The following is a 15,384-nucleotide window of genomic DNA, read 5'->3' as shown; positions in this document are numbered from 1 at the left end:
CCTCCTGATATAAGTCTCCTGGCACAGTCCTCCTCTGACATACACAGGTCTCCATGAGTCATCCACAGCTACTGGTCCTGGTGTGGAAGGTTGAGGGAAGTAGGTTAGCTGGTCTAAGGAAGAGAACAGCATTTCTCTACTGAGCGAAGACACGTGGCCCTGCCGTGGGGTGGCTTTAGCACTCTAGTGTGAAACGGCCACTCCGAAGACAAAGGAGAAACAAGGCCAACACTGACCCTGGGAGCTGACCATCCCCAACATGCCAGCATCTTCGAAGGCAACTGTGACACGCACCCATTTTTGAAGAGTCGGGGGGAGTTGAGGTGGAGGATGCCAGGCTGAGGGGTGTGCTAAAATAACAGCACAGAATAAAACTTTGTGGTTACTGAGTTTTGACAACTACCGAGAGAGTTTTCTATTTTCATTTGTTTTATGATTATGTGCAAATTCTATTTTTACCCAATTTGTGGTCCACCCACTGAAAAAAGGAAGCCAGCCCCCCCCAAACTTCTTTTTAATCGCTTCCCTCACACTTGAAAATACGTAATTCGCTTTGTGATAGATTCATCAGAAAATTCTTTAAATGACTAACATCTCACAGATGAGAAACGCTGAGATCTGATGTTTCCTACCCAGGGGACCGCTTTCGCTTGTTTAAATCGTAGGGGGGCATCATCATCATTTCTGTTTAAATACAGAACCACCATCTCTTATGCCACCGTCCTCCACCAACACAGACAACTTATTTTGAATTGTTGAGGATACATTTTTTAGATATTTTAAATTATTGCTTCAAATTTCAAAATGCCTCCAGACTGTTTCAATTATGTATATATTGTCTATATTGATGGATTAATGCCACCCTGTGCCTAAGATACTTGGATCATGGAAATGGAAACCAGATTCTATAATGAGCTTGCAGGGAAATAGAATCAAGAATGCTCCAGAGCCTGCCAATCCCTGAGCACTCACACCACCACTGACTAATGGCTACCAGAAGATGGGTGGAAACAAATACATTTTAAGGATTCTTGGAAAACTCGAGGTCTAGTCACGCTCACCACCATCCATCCGTCAGTCTGTTGTACTGTGGTGGCTTGTGTGTTGCTATGATGCTGGAAGCTCTACCACCAGCATTTCATATACCAGCAGGGTCACCCATGATGGACAGGCTTCAGCAGAGATTCCAGACAAAGACAGACCAGGAAGAAAGGCCTGGCAATCTACTTCTGAAAATTAGCCAGTGAAAGCCCTATGGCTCACAATAGAAGATTATTCCATATAGTGCTGGAAGATGAGCCGCCTAGGTTAGAAGGAACTCAAAATATACAGTGGCAACAGCAATGGCAAACCAACTATCGTGAAGATGACGCAGGACCAGGCAACATTTTGTCCTGTTGTACGCTGGGCCACCAAGATCAGAGGCAACTTGATTACACCTAACGACAACATTCATATTCACTGTGCCTCAGTTTCCTCCTTCAAGACAGCAGTGATACGTATTGCCACTCCTCAATTAAATACCAACAAGTGACAACCTGGAAGCCAGCATTAGCATTTCTGTGATAAAAAGTGTTGGGCATCCCTGTGGCCCCCGCCTCTGGGGCCTCAGCACCCCCACTGACATCATTCACACTAAGTGCTATGCACTCAGCCATTACTTCCCTACTGCTTTATTTTCGTCTCCCCTTCTCTAACAGTCTTATTTCCTCTCTTTTTTAATATCTTCCAACAACAAGCAACAAAGAACGTTCATTCCGTGAAAGCCATACACAAAAGGGGAGGCAAATGCCTGCAGTTATTTAGCCCACTAAATGTTGGCATTACCTGACCTTTCCCACCTGGGAAGCGGAAACTTAAAACGCCCATGACCACTGTGCACTCCTGTGCCTCTGACCACAGTTCCTGCACCAAGCAGCTAACAAAGTAGGTATTAATTGCCTTCAAGTGCGCAGCCACAAATACCACCTTAACATTGCTCGCAAATATTCGCTTAAGTGTTTTGCTCTCCGCCTGTCCCCTGCCACCTCCACGTGTCTCTGATTTGGGCCTTGACAAACAGCCTTTGTCCCTGGGGCCTCCCTGCCTCGCAGCCTTTTTATTTATCTAAATGGGTTAAAATGAAAGTATGCTGTGCCCTGCTGGGAGCCCTTCTGGCTTGCCTCACTTCCTAAATAACAGGGCTGGGCGCTGGTTGTGGGGTGCCGGGGGAGGGAATGCGTTGGGAGAAACAGTCTACATAAATGCTGTGGGCGTGGAGCCCCATGGCAAGTGATCAAGCTCATCCCTAACATGGCTGCCCTCACAACAGTCACCTTGAGGATGGTGTGTGTGTGTGTGTGTGGGGAGATTTAAAGCTATAAGGTAAAACGAACGACAGAAGGAAATGTCATTGCCCACAGAACAATCAGCATGGGACAGTAGGCTCTCCCCATCCCTCTCATGCAATCCTAGGAGGAGTGTTCTAGCTCTAAAGCCAGGTGGACCGTGTTGTTTCCAAGGTGTTCTTTAGGTGGGGAAATGGCAGCAGAGTCGCTCCTGCAGGCCCAAGCCTGCCCTCGATGCCCATGGAAGATGGCCAGCCTTGCACAGCTGCAGGCCCAGGCAGCGTGGCTCTGACCCCACTGCACCGCTTCTCTGTGGGGGTGCTGATGTGTGCCGCCCCCTGGAACCACAGCCATTCCTCCTCATGACACACAAGGGGCAGGACACAAACCCGAGGAAATAGGGTTAGAAATCTGAGGAATGGTTGTCAGAGGCAGAGTTTACCTCTGGTTTTTCCAGTGGAAGTTTCTGGGAGAGTAAGCAAAACGTAACCAAGGAAATTACACACTTCTCTCCTTGATTTTGACAAACCTTAACACTGACTTCTAAAAGATTCATTATAGGAGAAGTCCTCAAAAATAAAACCTTTTGATTTCAAGATTATTTTCATTTAAGTTCTCCCCTTCTAGAAGACCCCAGAAACTAGAAAACGTGCAGGTCCAGTGTCCCAGGAGGTGGGGGACGCCTGGAAGGTGCAGTCAGAGCCCTCTACTCCCACTCCGTCCCCACGGCCACCATCTGGATTCCCCAGATGCCCCAGGGCACCTGTGCAGCCAGGCGGTCTCTCTTCAGTTCCCTGTTTTCCTCTCTTCCTTATCTTTTCTGAATCAAAGACTACAGCTCAGGAAAGACACAGGGGATAAAAGGTCGACGTCTCTCTAGACTGAGCAAGAATGAGGGCATCCCCTGGGTGCACTTGAGCAGCCAGCCAGCAACTACAAACAGGTAATATTCATCCACCTGGGTGGCACGAAAGGTTAACGTGCTTGTGTGCTAGTTGAAAGGTTGCAGGTTCAAGTCCACCCAGAGGTGCCTGAGAAGAAATGTCTAGCGATCTGCTTCCAAAAAGTCATGGCCATGAAAACCCTTTGGACATGGCTCTACTCTGAAACACGAGTTGCCATGAGTCAGGGTTCACTCGACAGAGCTGGTAACAGTCTTTTGGAACCAGGAAGCCGATAAAGACTTGGTGGCCAATGCTATCTAGTTAGTCCTCCTGACCAGGCCCAGGCTCTCTCTGATCATCCATCAGATCTGGTCTGCTGAAGCACAGCTTCACGGAAGAAAGGTTCCTGTTTCTACACGAAGTCTGAGGTTCAACAACTATAGATGATCAACAAGATGTGGAAGTAGAACCATATAGCTTTCTTGCTCTAGTCAGTATATGTATGGTGGAGAAGCTAGGACTTCAAATACATGTACACACATGCGCCATTCTGCTCTATTGGTTGGGAGATGATAATTTAACTGACAGAAAAGCAAACTACTGTGAGCTGTTTCCCCAAAGCTGACTTTTGGATCAAGACAGCACCGACTTGTGCCAGTGCGGCACGTTGGAACCCCGCGCTAGAGCTCTGGGTACCTGCACGATAGGGTGTCCTCCGGCCGACGCCTTCACAGCCCCCCGGCTCCCTTCCGTCTCATAGTGGGCCCTGTGGTGGGACTTGGGCTGCACTTCGATCCGAAGCTCGTACGGTCCTGAGTGAGGCGGCAGCTGCCAGTCGAGGGCAGGCAGGGACGGGCTGGAGAGGACACAGAGCAGCATGAAAGGTTAGCCCTCAGCCAGTCTCCCAACCACAAGTCCCAGATGCTACTACTTTGGGGGCCATGATTAGCAGTCCATCCATCACCATCTTACATATAACATTCCCATCAGTAAGAAGAATGTCCTGACGTAGCAATTGAAAAGTTCTGGTAAAAGTGCACAGCTATTTCATGATGATGTAAAGCTGAGGTCTCACCTTCAGGATGAGGCTCTAAATAAGATGGAAACATTTCCCAAGCACCATCTTAAAATATTTCCTTCCTTCACGATAGGCTTACATAAATTATTTAACCCCCCTAATAAGACAGATAGATGGGAGACCTGGTGGTGCAGTGGTTAAGAGCTTGGCTGCTAACCAAAAGGTCAGCAGGTCGAATCCACCAGTCACTCCTTGGAAACCTATGGGGCAGTTCTACTTTGTCCTATAGGGCTGCTATGAGTCAGAACTGACTCAATGGCAATGGGTTTGGTTTTTTGTTTTGGTTAACAAGATAGATTCTAGCACTTACTGAAGACCTTTCCAAAATCATAGTGGTCCGAGCCCTGGTGCAGGAATCAGGAAGTCTGGCTCTCACCTCCAGTCTCCCTTTAACTAGCTGTGGGGTGGGGGCACACCAGACAAGTAACCTCGCCATCTGGGACCCACCCGGCCCCTTAACAGAATGGCTGGGCTGGGGTGGCATTTTTAGAAGCCTTCAAGTCTAAATTCTGTGACCACAGAGAGAAGAATGAAAGCATTTGACCAGCATGAGCAATGAGAACAGGATTAGCTACAACTCAAATCAACATGAGCAGGTATGATGCCTGTTAGGCATAAATGGGAATGATCTGGGGACTTGTTTATTATTTCAGTACCAGGGGAACGGGAAGGGAGCTCACACACACCAAGTATGTGTGATATGCCCTGTCCTAAGAGCCCCATGAGCCTCAAGTTGTCCTCGTGGTACTGGAGTTACGCAGAATAGCCCCATTCTACAGAGGAGGACACTGAGACTCCACAGGGCATACCATTTGCCCAAGATTGTGCAGCAAGGAAATGACACAACCACCATAGCTGACTCCAGAGGCCCTGCTTTTTCTACAACCATGCTTCATGGTCTCTTGTCTTTTAAAAGGACAAAGGTTTAACACAGAGAGTCAAAATTAGATGTCACTAAGATGTACACAAGAAAAAAGGACCTGCCAGTAATTGCTATGGCATATATAATTTTGAAACAACAGCAAAAACAACTAAATATTATATGTGTGGATGTATACGTATGTATGTAGGCATATCCGTATACAGGTATGCATATGTGAGTATATATGCATGTACATAAAGGTATATGCATATGTACATGCCTCTGTGTGACTGTATGTACATATATTCATATACATAATTAAAGCATATGGGGAGCACATTTATGGCTATTTCTTAGATATCACCAGGACTGGTTTTCTGGGTTTGAAGGATTAGGACCATAGTCTCATGGGACAATTCGGTCCACTGGCATAATATTACTTCATAAAGTTATATTCCACATCCTAGTTCAGTGAGTAGTGTCTAGGGTCTTAAAAGCTTGTGAGCAGCCATCTGATATAACCATTGGTCTCTAATCATCCAGAGCAAAAGAGAAAGAAGGAAACCAAAGTTTCAGAGAAGAAACTAGTCTATAGGACAAAGTCTACACGAACCCCGGCCTCATCTACCCTGAGACCAGAAGAACTAGATGGTGCCCGACTACCACTACTGACCGTTCTATTCAGGGCCACGATAGATGGACTCTGATAGGATGGGAAAAAAATGAATAGAAGCTCAAATTTCCAAAAAACAAAAAACAGGCCTACTGGACTAGTTGAGGCTGGAAGACTCTCTGAGACTATTGCCCTGAGATACTCTTCAAGACTTGAAATGAAACTAATCCCACAGGTCACCTTGTAGTTAAATAACAGACTGGCTCACAAAATAATGAATATCACCCATAAGTATTGTACACCTTTAAAAAATCATCTATATGAGACTGACCAAATGGTCAACCAATTACAACAAAGATGACAAGGTAAGGGACAGGGAAAATAGATTAATGAAAACGGAACAACCAGAATGAAAATAATGAGAATGTTCACACACTGTGATGAATGTAACCATGTAACTGAACAACTTGTATAGAAACTGAATGGGAACTTAAACTGCTGTGTAAACCATCACCGATAACACAATAAAATATTATTAAAAAAAAATTGTATGATGTCTGGGGTTTGCTTCAAAATAATCCCAGAGGGTTCAGATGAAGCAAATTGGGCTGTGAGTTGGTAATCGCCAATGCAGGTGACAGCTGTGTGGCCCACAGTCCTAGTCTCTCTAAATCTTTAAAATCTTCTGTAATAAAAAAGTAAAAGACCAAAATAAAAATTTCAAGAGTAAGCTTTGAAGAACATGTACTAAAATGATAACTGTGATACTCTAAGAATTATCAGTAATTCCTTTTTTTTTTTTTTGCTTACGTACAAGTGAAAAATATTCTACAGTGAAGGCTATTAATTTATAATTGAAAAAAAAAAAAGCTTTTTTTTTAAGTAAATTGGTCTAAGCCAGAGAATGTCTAAAAAAAAAAAGAAAGTCTAAGGGCCTTCTAAAACCCAGCTCCTTAGAAAGGCCACCTGCACCTCACATCTAAAAACCAACTTTCATGCTAAGTCACATCACCTACTTAGCTAAATCCAAGAAATCTCAGAATGAGTAACTGCTTGGAGTATGACTTTCTTGACGTGGTAGGAACCCACAGGGAGGCAGTTCTTGAGTTTAAATGGTTTGGGCAAAATCCTTTCAATTCTGAATTTTCTAAGAGTTAAAACCTGTGTGTACCTATCACTGAGATGAAAGCTGTAAAAGCTGTTTACAATTCCTGTGATTCTAATGGAGCTGCAACTATAAACTCTGAATTTGGCAGAACTATAATCCACGGCACTGGGTTTTTTTTTTTTTTTTTTTAAATAATCCACCTGAGGGAAGATAATCAGGCTTAAAGGAAAACGGTATTTTCAAAGTCAGAAAGCAACACATTTTCTCAGAGTCTGCAGCCAAAGGCCTCTGGATTGTCTAACTGGGGTTTTTTTCCCCTAATTAATAAAAAGAAAGGTTACCCACACAGGTCCTGAGTCCACACCCATTCTCGTCCCCATTTCAAGCAGCGCCTCCAGCGAGACAGAGGTTCCATCCACAGAGCCTCAGAGCCACCCGGACCACCCAGCAACCTTCCCACAGACTCATCCGAGTTCAGTGGAGCCCCTGAGACTCTGGGCCGTGAGAAAGTTCTTCCCACCCAGGAGAGGTCAGCTTTCCCAGGACAGCAGCCCAGAGCCAGCAAAAGGGCAGGTGGAGCCGCCCAGAGCCAAATCGCATTTCTCAGCTGGTGCTCAGACCAGGGCCCAGGGTGTGGGACCCTGATGGTCACCCTGAGCAGGACCTGGGGTACAGGACTCTGATGGTCACTCTGATCAGGGCCAGGGTGCAGGGTTAAAGATAACAGAACAGAGGTCAAGTAACAAGTGCTCCATAAGCCATAGACATTTGTCAAATGAATGAATGAGGGAAGGAGTGAATAAGTGAATGACTGAATGGTTGAGTGATGAGCAAATGAATGAAGTGAATGAGTGAACCAGTGAATAATGGATGAATGAATGAGTGAATGGGTGAATAAATGACTGAGTGAGTGAATGAGTGATTGAGTAGGTGAATGCACAGACAGATGGATAGATGAATCGAAGATGGACAGATGGATGGGTGGAGACTACGAGGGCTGGAGGGAGGACTCCAGGGAGGGGAGCCATGGGCGGTCCCTCTGTCCCACCTCCATCTTTGAGTTTGCACACATGGCAGATGCCAAGGCACTGTGAACACTTGTCTAAGCCCCCAAATAGCTCCTTCGACCACCTACACAGGCCGTTGAAGATGAAATGTTAGCAATAACAATGCTGCAGGCTACGCTGCCACTTATAATTTAGAAAAACTAGAAATTCACCACGTGCATGTTAATGTAGGATGAGGCACAAATGAGTCATGAAACAGACAGTTCAATTGTGGGGAGATTTCCAGTGATTCACTTCCTACTAGCACGGCGATTGATGCTCAACTCTTGCCTTGTGGAACTTTCAAGGTTCATTCTTAATCTATCTGAATATGGGATTCAGACAGAAGCGTGGATGTTCATTAAATGAGTGTGAGCACTTTTTTACAAACACAGGTTTAAAGAAAACATCTGATTTAAGATGTAATGTTTTGAGCTATGATGAATACAGTTGTTTCTCAATCAACAGGATTGTATCAAAACAAGAATATATTTCTCCCTAAGGACTGAAGAACTCAGAAGCCTCACAAGTGTTGTTGGGGACTGCTAACAGAGTCTTTGCAGTATGATGTCTTGTGTGACAGAGCACACATCCTTTGTCCTCAACGTGCCTGGTCAGAGACTCCACGGTGGACATACCCACACCATGGCCAAGTCCCTCTGCACTGGACTTGCCGCCCCCCGCTGTGGGTAAGGATAGGGGCACAAGCCAGCTGCATGCCCTGCCTCTCTGCACACACATTCCTGCTACAAACTGCTGCCTCCCTTCCTTCCCTCTGGAGTATCTTCCCACAGGCTTCATATTGCCCACACTGTCACCCAGGCCTCTCGTCACTGAGTGTCACTGATCGTGCCTTCTAGCGGGGTGCCTCCTACTCTTACAAAGCTCTCCCACCCAGACGTGTGAACTATGGCTCCACCCCACAGGTGAGAATGCTGCCCAGGTAGAAGGAAGAGCCAGGCCTGAACCCTTGGGCCTGTCTGCACTGGGGCCCCAAGCTTCCCAAGGACCGTACCACCCTGAATCCACAACAGGAATCTGGGGCCTTCCTGTTACTTCTTCTTTTACTTTGTATCTAGAACGCTCCCTGTGCCTTGGTTTCCCCCTCTGTGACTGAGGCTTATCCCTGCGCTCCACCTCCCACAAGATGATGAGCTTATCGGGGCTGCAGGGAGGGACGCTCCCAGGCTGCCAGGCACATGCACGGTGTCATCACAGTGCAGGGTTTTGCTGCTGGGGGCATAGTGCGGTCTTTTAAAAATTATTACTATTGTTTTAATTGTGGTAAATATATGTAACAAAAGATTTGCCCTTTTAACCATATTTCTGTGTGTGATTCAGTGGCATTAATTGTATTCACCATGGTGTGCAACCCTCACCACCATCCACTTCCAAAACTTTTCCATCACCCCAAACGGAAGCTCAGTACCCCTCCAGCAATAGCTCTCCGCTCCCCTTCCCAGCCCCTGCTGTCACTGTTAGGTACCATCAAGCGGGTTCTGACTCATAGAGACCCTATCTACAACAGAACGAAACACTGCCCAGTCCTGCGGCATCCTCACAATTGTTGTTACGCTTGCGTCCATTGTTGCAGCTGCCATGCCTATCCATCTCGTTGAGGGTCTTCCTCTTTTTTGTTGACCCTCTACTTTACCAAGCATGATGCCTTTCTCCAGCCCCTGCAAATCAAGAATCTTCTCCTGTGGCTACAGGTCTGCCTGTTCTGTGCATTTCATGTCAACGGGATCATACAGCATCTGTCCTTTTCCTCCTGGTGTCTTCACTCAGCACAATGTCTTCAATGTCCATCCGCATCTTAGCATGCATCAGAACGTCATTTCTCTTTACGGCCGAGTGACGGTCGCTGCAAGTGCAAGCACTGGTCTTTTGAAGCACACTCAGCACATCCACTCTGTGTGGAAATGACTGAAACAGGTCCCTTCGCCCAACTCGGGATCAGCCTCGGCCCCCTGGGCTACGTGTTGTCCTGGTGCCCTGAGGTGAGTCACCTGACCCTGAAGATGGCCTACTGAAATCTATGTGCTACCTGTGCAACACCTGAAGGAACTGAACTGTAAGGCAGTGCCAGTTAGCAGTGACCAAAGTACCCGACTATCGCTTAACATGCTGGGAAACTTGTGGCATAACTGCATCACTGCTGAAGCACGTGGGGATGTGTGATTCTGTGTTCCCAGTGAGAAACGACTCCTTCTAATGAAACAGAAGTGCCTCTTCAACACACTGCGGGGCTGGGGACATTAGGTCCTATAGGGTCAAACCACCAGGCTGTCAGTCTCAGGAATGAGGCCGCCCGGACACGGGGACCGTGAGGTGCCCAGCCACAATCGAAGCATCATGCTGTCTTTCCCTCACAGAGCCCTCGCCCCCTAAATGGTTCAGAAACAGAGCCCAAGTGCAGATGGAATTGAAGGGATTGTATTACATGTGAAAATCTCAGAGGGGAAAAGAAAAACTACATTCAAACTATAGCCTTTTAGAACACCTTCTTTATCGAAAGCCAACTTACTACTTATATGTCAAATCCTGGCTTCCAGGGGATATTTTAGAAGCATCTATAAAGATGCAGACCCCTCTCATCATATATAAATGCATTTTTGCTCATGAATCCAAAAAGTATTGGCAAATAAATCAGTCTAATTTGTGCGGGAGAGTCTAGTCTTAAATGTGAATGCTCACTGTCTTGCAACGAAACTTCAATCTCCAAGGCTGGAATGTCAACTTCTGCTCCTCCTGAGCCAGCACCTGCAGGCACACAGTTGTCGCTGCAGAACCGCTGGGCGCTCCAGCACTTTCCCTGGAGAAACAGTCTGAGCAGAAACCAGGTCTGTTTTGTCTGAAGCCACTGATCTGGTCACGGCCCTCCTCCTCCTGATCAGCACTTAACAGTTTGGGAAATCTCAAAATTGTGGACACAGGTGTCTGAAAGTGAGCCTGCTCCCCCCACACTCGGGGTCTTGTCATTGGCAGACAGGGCAGCGTAAGCAAACCCACTGAGCAGTAACTGTTCCTGTGAAATAAGTCGGCGTCCAGGTATTAACCCATCTACTTAAAGACGTGATTATCAAGCCCCAAAGATTCATTCTAAATTATCTTACCTTCTCCAGGAACACAGAGGTACTGGAGTTCCCATTTCTGCTTTTCGTGACTAATCACAGACGTGCGCAGAACAGTATTTAAGAGAAATAAAGTACCAACATCCCTTCCACACACACCTTTTTAAAAACATATCACAGGTAGATCCTTCTGTTCTCAGTCTCTCTCTTTTCCCAAGCATTTTAAAATCTTAGTGGAAATCATTAGGCTGAGTTTTTAAAGTTAGAAATCAGTATCGAAAAGCACCTTTTCCAAGTGTCCACGGTAAACTCTATAATGCAAGAAAGAAACTAAAGCAGAGGAAAACCTGCTCAACGCTCCACACAGATCCTACTTGCTGCCTAAGTACAGCTGAGGAGGCCCAAAGACGAGGTTAAATTCCTCTAAGATCAGTGGTGCTTATGTGATCAACAGGCTTGGTCACTTTTACTTTTCGGGTCCTGCACGCCATGCCACAGCCACAGAGTGCCCACCGAAAGGTGGTGCTTGACATCATTCAGGCCAGATGGTCATCTTCTTGTTGCTGCTTGGCCACCAGGAGAATGGTTGGAGGATGCTCCGCTGCTCATAGGAAGCCTCGCCAGGTGTCCCAGGACTTCCTACAGCTCACCCACGTCCATTGGATCCCAAGGCAGCACAGATACCTGGGTCTCTGAGAGCCAGCACAGACAAGGGCCATGTGGGCATGGATCTACCTCCCCGTGGGTCTGGGTCTGCCTTGCTGTGGGGCTCTGTCCACCCTGGAGCGAGGATTTGCGTCCCCTTGCGGGTAAGTCCACCTCCTTGTGGGTCTGGGTCTACCTCACTGTTGGGGTGGGTCTGCCTCCACGGGGTGTCGGTGCAGCCAGAGCTGGTTCTGCCCTAATGTGTGGGCATTCAGCCTGAGGTCCAAGGTCCCTGGGGGATGTTTTTTCTTTCATGTTTTTAAACCTCACTATCTTTGACTTTATCATTTTCAAATGACTTGCTCCTTCTATCAAGTCAAAAAAAAACAATGTGAAGTGACATACCCAACACCTGAGGGGCCACAGGCCCCCCAATGTGCCTCAGTTTCTACAGTGGAAACAGAAAGCTGCCTGGGTATGTGTGGGCACAAGGGTGAGGATGCCATAGGTTAAATCCCAGCTGTGACACAGTGATGTCACCTAAGTTGGGCTACCGCCATGCTCACGATGACATAAGGAGTCACCCCAGGACTCTGAGAGCCTGTGGAAGCTGTCCATAAGGAGGCAGTGAGCATCCGTTGGGAGCCCAGCACAGGCCTGCCCACAGCAGGCACATCCAGTCATGGCACCAGTGGGCGGGTCGGCCACGAAGCTCCTCCTGGCTCTATCTCTCAGCATGATGCCAGGACCCAGCCATGGATGCCCGTGCGTGTTCGCAGACATTTGCAAGACAAGCACAGGGACAGTATGAAGAGTCTCCACAATCACACAAAGCACATGCCTCCCACCCCACTGGTGCTCTGCCTGGCTGGCCCCACAGCAGCCCAGAGGCTCGTGTGCCCCATGAACACAGAATCGACAGGAGGACAGGAAGAAACTGGAGTACGTGCCACTCTTTTTCCTCATCTGCACCAGCAGCAGAGGCCTGTCCAGCCAAATCTGCAGTGGAGCAGCCGTTCTGAGAAACCTCGCGTCGTTAGCATCCAGCTTGGTTCTCCACTCCTCCGCTCCTGAGGGAACTGGGCCAAACGGATCCCACAGGAAAAGAAAACCCACTCAGAGCACGGGTACGAGCACCAGTAAACCTTTACGAGGGACCTGAAGTCTCAGGAACCAGATCACATCTTCCTTCCTTCCATTAGGGCATTTCTGGAGCATAGGTGTGCCTTGCCTGATGGCTCTGGTACTGACAACAGTCCCTACCTTAAACACACATAAAATAGCGTAGACTCACCCTTCAGAGAAACGGTTTTACCTTCTCAAGGAGTCACACAATCGTTCTGGAATTACTTTTTCGGCACTGACTGTGTACCACATTCTGACAAGTTACGGGAATGGCAAAGTGGATCCCATCCATGCGTGCTCACAGCCGAGGAGGGGGACATTAAACCTGTCACCTCCCCAAAGCACACAGACCAGAGTCACCAAAAGGTAGGCCATGCCTGGACCTTGGCAAGCCAGGTCAGCACAGAGCGATCCAGAATTAAGGGGTGACTGGGGGTTTTTCCCTCTGGAAAACAGAAGGGCACTACTAGAGACAAAACACCAGAGACGGACTTGAAATGGGTTGTGGGCAGTTTTGTGTAGATCACCAGAAGCTCAGCCAAGGAAAGTACTTCGCAAACCTTGAGGGTAATGTTCCATTTCCTAAGCTTGACACTGACCATCTTCTGAGGGATGGTGGGGACACCCTGGGAACACTCCCATTGCCACCACCTCATACAAGCTGCTGTGCTGAGGTTCACCTATAACATGTTAGAGAAACACACTAATGCCTGGCCCACGGGGTTCCATGATTCTGAATCCATATTGGCCATCACCAATGACCCACAGGCCCTGGACTTTTGCATGCCCACCAGTGCCCAGTGAGCCGTGGCATTCTTGCTCAGATGCTGGGGATCCAGAGAGAGCACATCACAGCTCCACTTGACCACCGAGCCTGAAGATGCGTCCTCTACACCCAGGGTCCTTGGACACCTACAGGAGCCAGTGCTATCTTCTCCCAACAGCCTGCCCACCCTGGACTTGTGGAAATATTCAATCAGGAGCAAAACAGCTCTGCAGAGTCTTCAGAAATTCCAGAACGAGGCTGCGTTAGGGGGTTTAGATTTACTTTTTACCAGCCCACATACTTATTTAATCCTATTCCAAATATAAATTATGAAATAGATAACTTACAAAATGCAAGAGGGAGCAGGACTAGCTTTATCAGATTCTGGAAGCTAAGAGCACATACGCCTAGCATGAAAGTAATTCATATTACCGAAACTTTCAGTATATCAGCCAAAAACCTAAAAGAAATCATATCTGAAACTGATTTGGACATGTAGCTGCTGATTATCTGAATGAGAAAAAAATTATTCCTTAATCCTATCTTGCCCCTTAAAAAGTTAACATCTTTCCAAGTACTCAATTCAAAAAAGCAAAGCTTCGGGTAAAAGGATTTAATTTAACAAATGTGTTGTTGATGCTACAAACAGACTCACATTAAAAACCATTCTGACTTTCCAAAACTAAGTTTAAGACTAAATTCCTGATATAATTTCGCCTCTGTAAAAGCAAAGTCAGGGATTATACTGGGCACAGATAGCTAAAGACATTAAAACTTCAAAAGCTGAAACTTTCCATGTGCCGACTCTAAAAGGAAGCAAGCGGCTTGCATACACGCAACCCCTATGTATGGATGCACGCTGCTCAGGACAGTTGAGTGACCAGATAAATGAACGAACAACTGTCTACTTAAGCTTCAGTACCTCAGATTAATATAAAAATGTCTAAAAGTCACCATTTGAAAACTATCATCTAGACCTCATCATGTGTGATACAGGCATTCAGCGTTTCTGCCTCCCTTGCCCTTCTCTGAAACACACAATGTGTCTTCAACACATGCCCTCGTTGTTGCTTCCAAACTCATTACACTAACTGCACTCAGCAGCACCATAAAAGTTGTTCTGCAGAAGTCGAGAAGCTTTTAGTCCTGCCTCGTCTGTCTGTCCTTGGGGGATGTGGCTGGGCCGAATTACGGGGCTGTGATTAAATGAAACAATGCCACAAAGGACTCGCCTGCCGACAGAACACAGGAAGTGATGGTCTGATGGTGGGGGGCTGCTGCACTTATCATTAGCATCGTCTCCGGAGAAAGGAGTAAAAAGAAAAACCCGTCTCCTTTTTGAGGAGCTACATGATACTAGAATGCTGTTGTTGTTGTTGTTAGGTGCCCTCAAGCAGATTCTGACTCAGAGCAACCCCATGGGACAGAATAGAGCTGCCCCTTGGGTTTTCTTAGCTGTAATTTTTACAGAAGCAGATCACCAGGTCTTTTTCCCTCAGAACCGCTGGGTGGGTTCAAACTGCCAACCTTTTGGTTAGCAGTCGTCCACTGAACCACTGAGCCACCAGGGCTCCTGTGATACCAGAATAGAGGGTTTAGAATTCTGATTTCTTTCTGGAGGCTCCGTCATATGATTTCTGTGCCAGTTTCCTAAACTTTAAGAATAGAAGCCTCATTCATTCAGTTTAACTCTAAAATAACCCTAAAACTATGAAGCTCTACCGAATACCGGGTTATCCATTTCACAAACATTACAATTTCCTCATGGTAGCAAGCATGTGGCACCATTTTCCTTTGAACCCCCGTGGGGACAGAGGGGCACGTGTCAATGCCGAATTAGTATTAAAGACCCAGAA

At 46.9% G+C, this 15,384-nt stretch overlaps 1 protein-coding gene across 5 annotated transcripts in view; it reads right to left on the bottom strand.

The window, feature by feature from the left end:
• NFATC1 (nuclear factor of activated T cells 1) overlaps positions 1 to 15,384 on the bottom strand; it is a 122,438-nt gene that overhangs the window by 88,674 nt on the left and 18,380 nt on the right. For all 5 annotated transcript variants that reach the window (XM_049900240.1, XM_049900242.1, XM_049900243.1 and 2 more), the window contains exon 3: positions 3,908 to 4,067. In XM_049900240.1, coding sequence (XP_049756197.1) covers positions 3,908 to 4,067 — 160 coding nt within the window. The remainder of the gene's footprint in view (positions 1 to 3,907; positions 4,068 to 15,384) is intronic.

The sequence above is a fragment of the Elephas maximus genome, chromosome 11, assembly GCF_024166365.1.
Source record: "Elephas maximus indicus isolate mEleMax1 chromosome 11, mEleMax1 primary haplotype, whole genome shotgun sequence".
Lineage (NCBI taxonomy): Eukaryota > Metazoa > Chordata > Mammalia > Proboscidea > Elephantidae > Elephas > Elephas maximus.
This window is presented reverse-complemented; position numbering and strand designations above follow the sequence as displayed.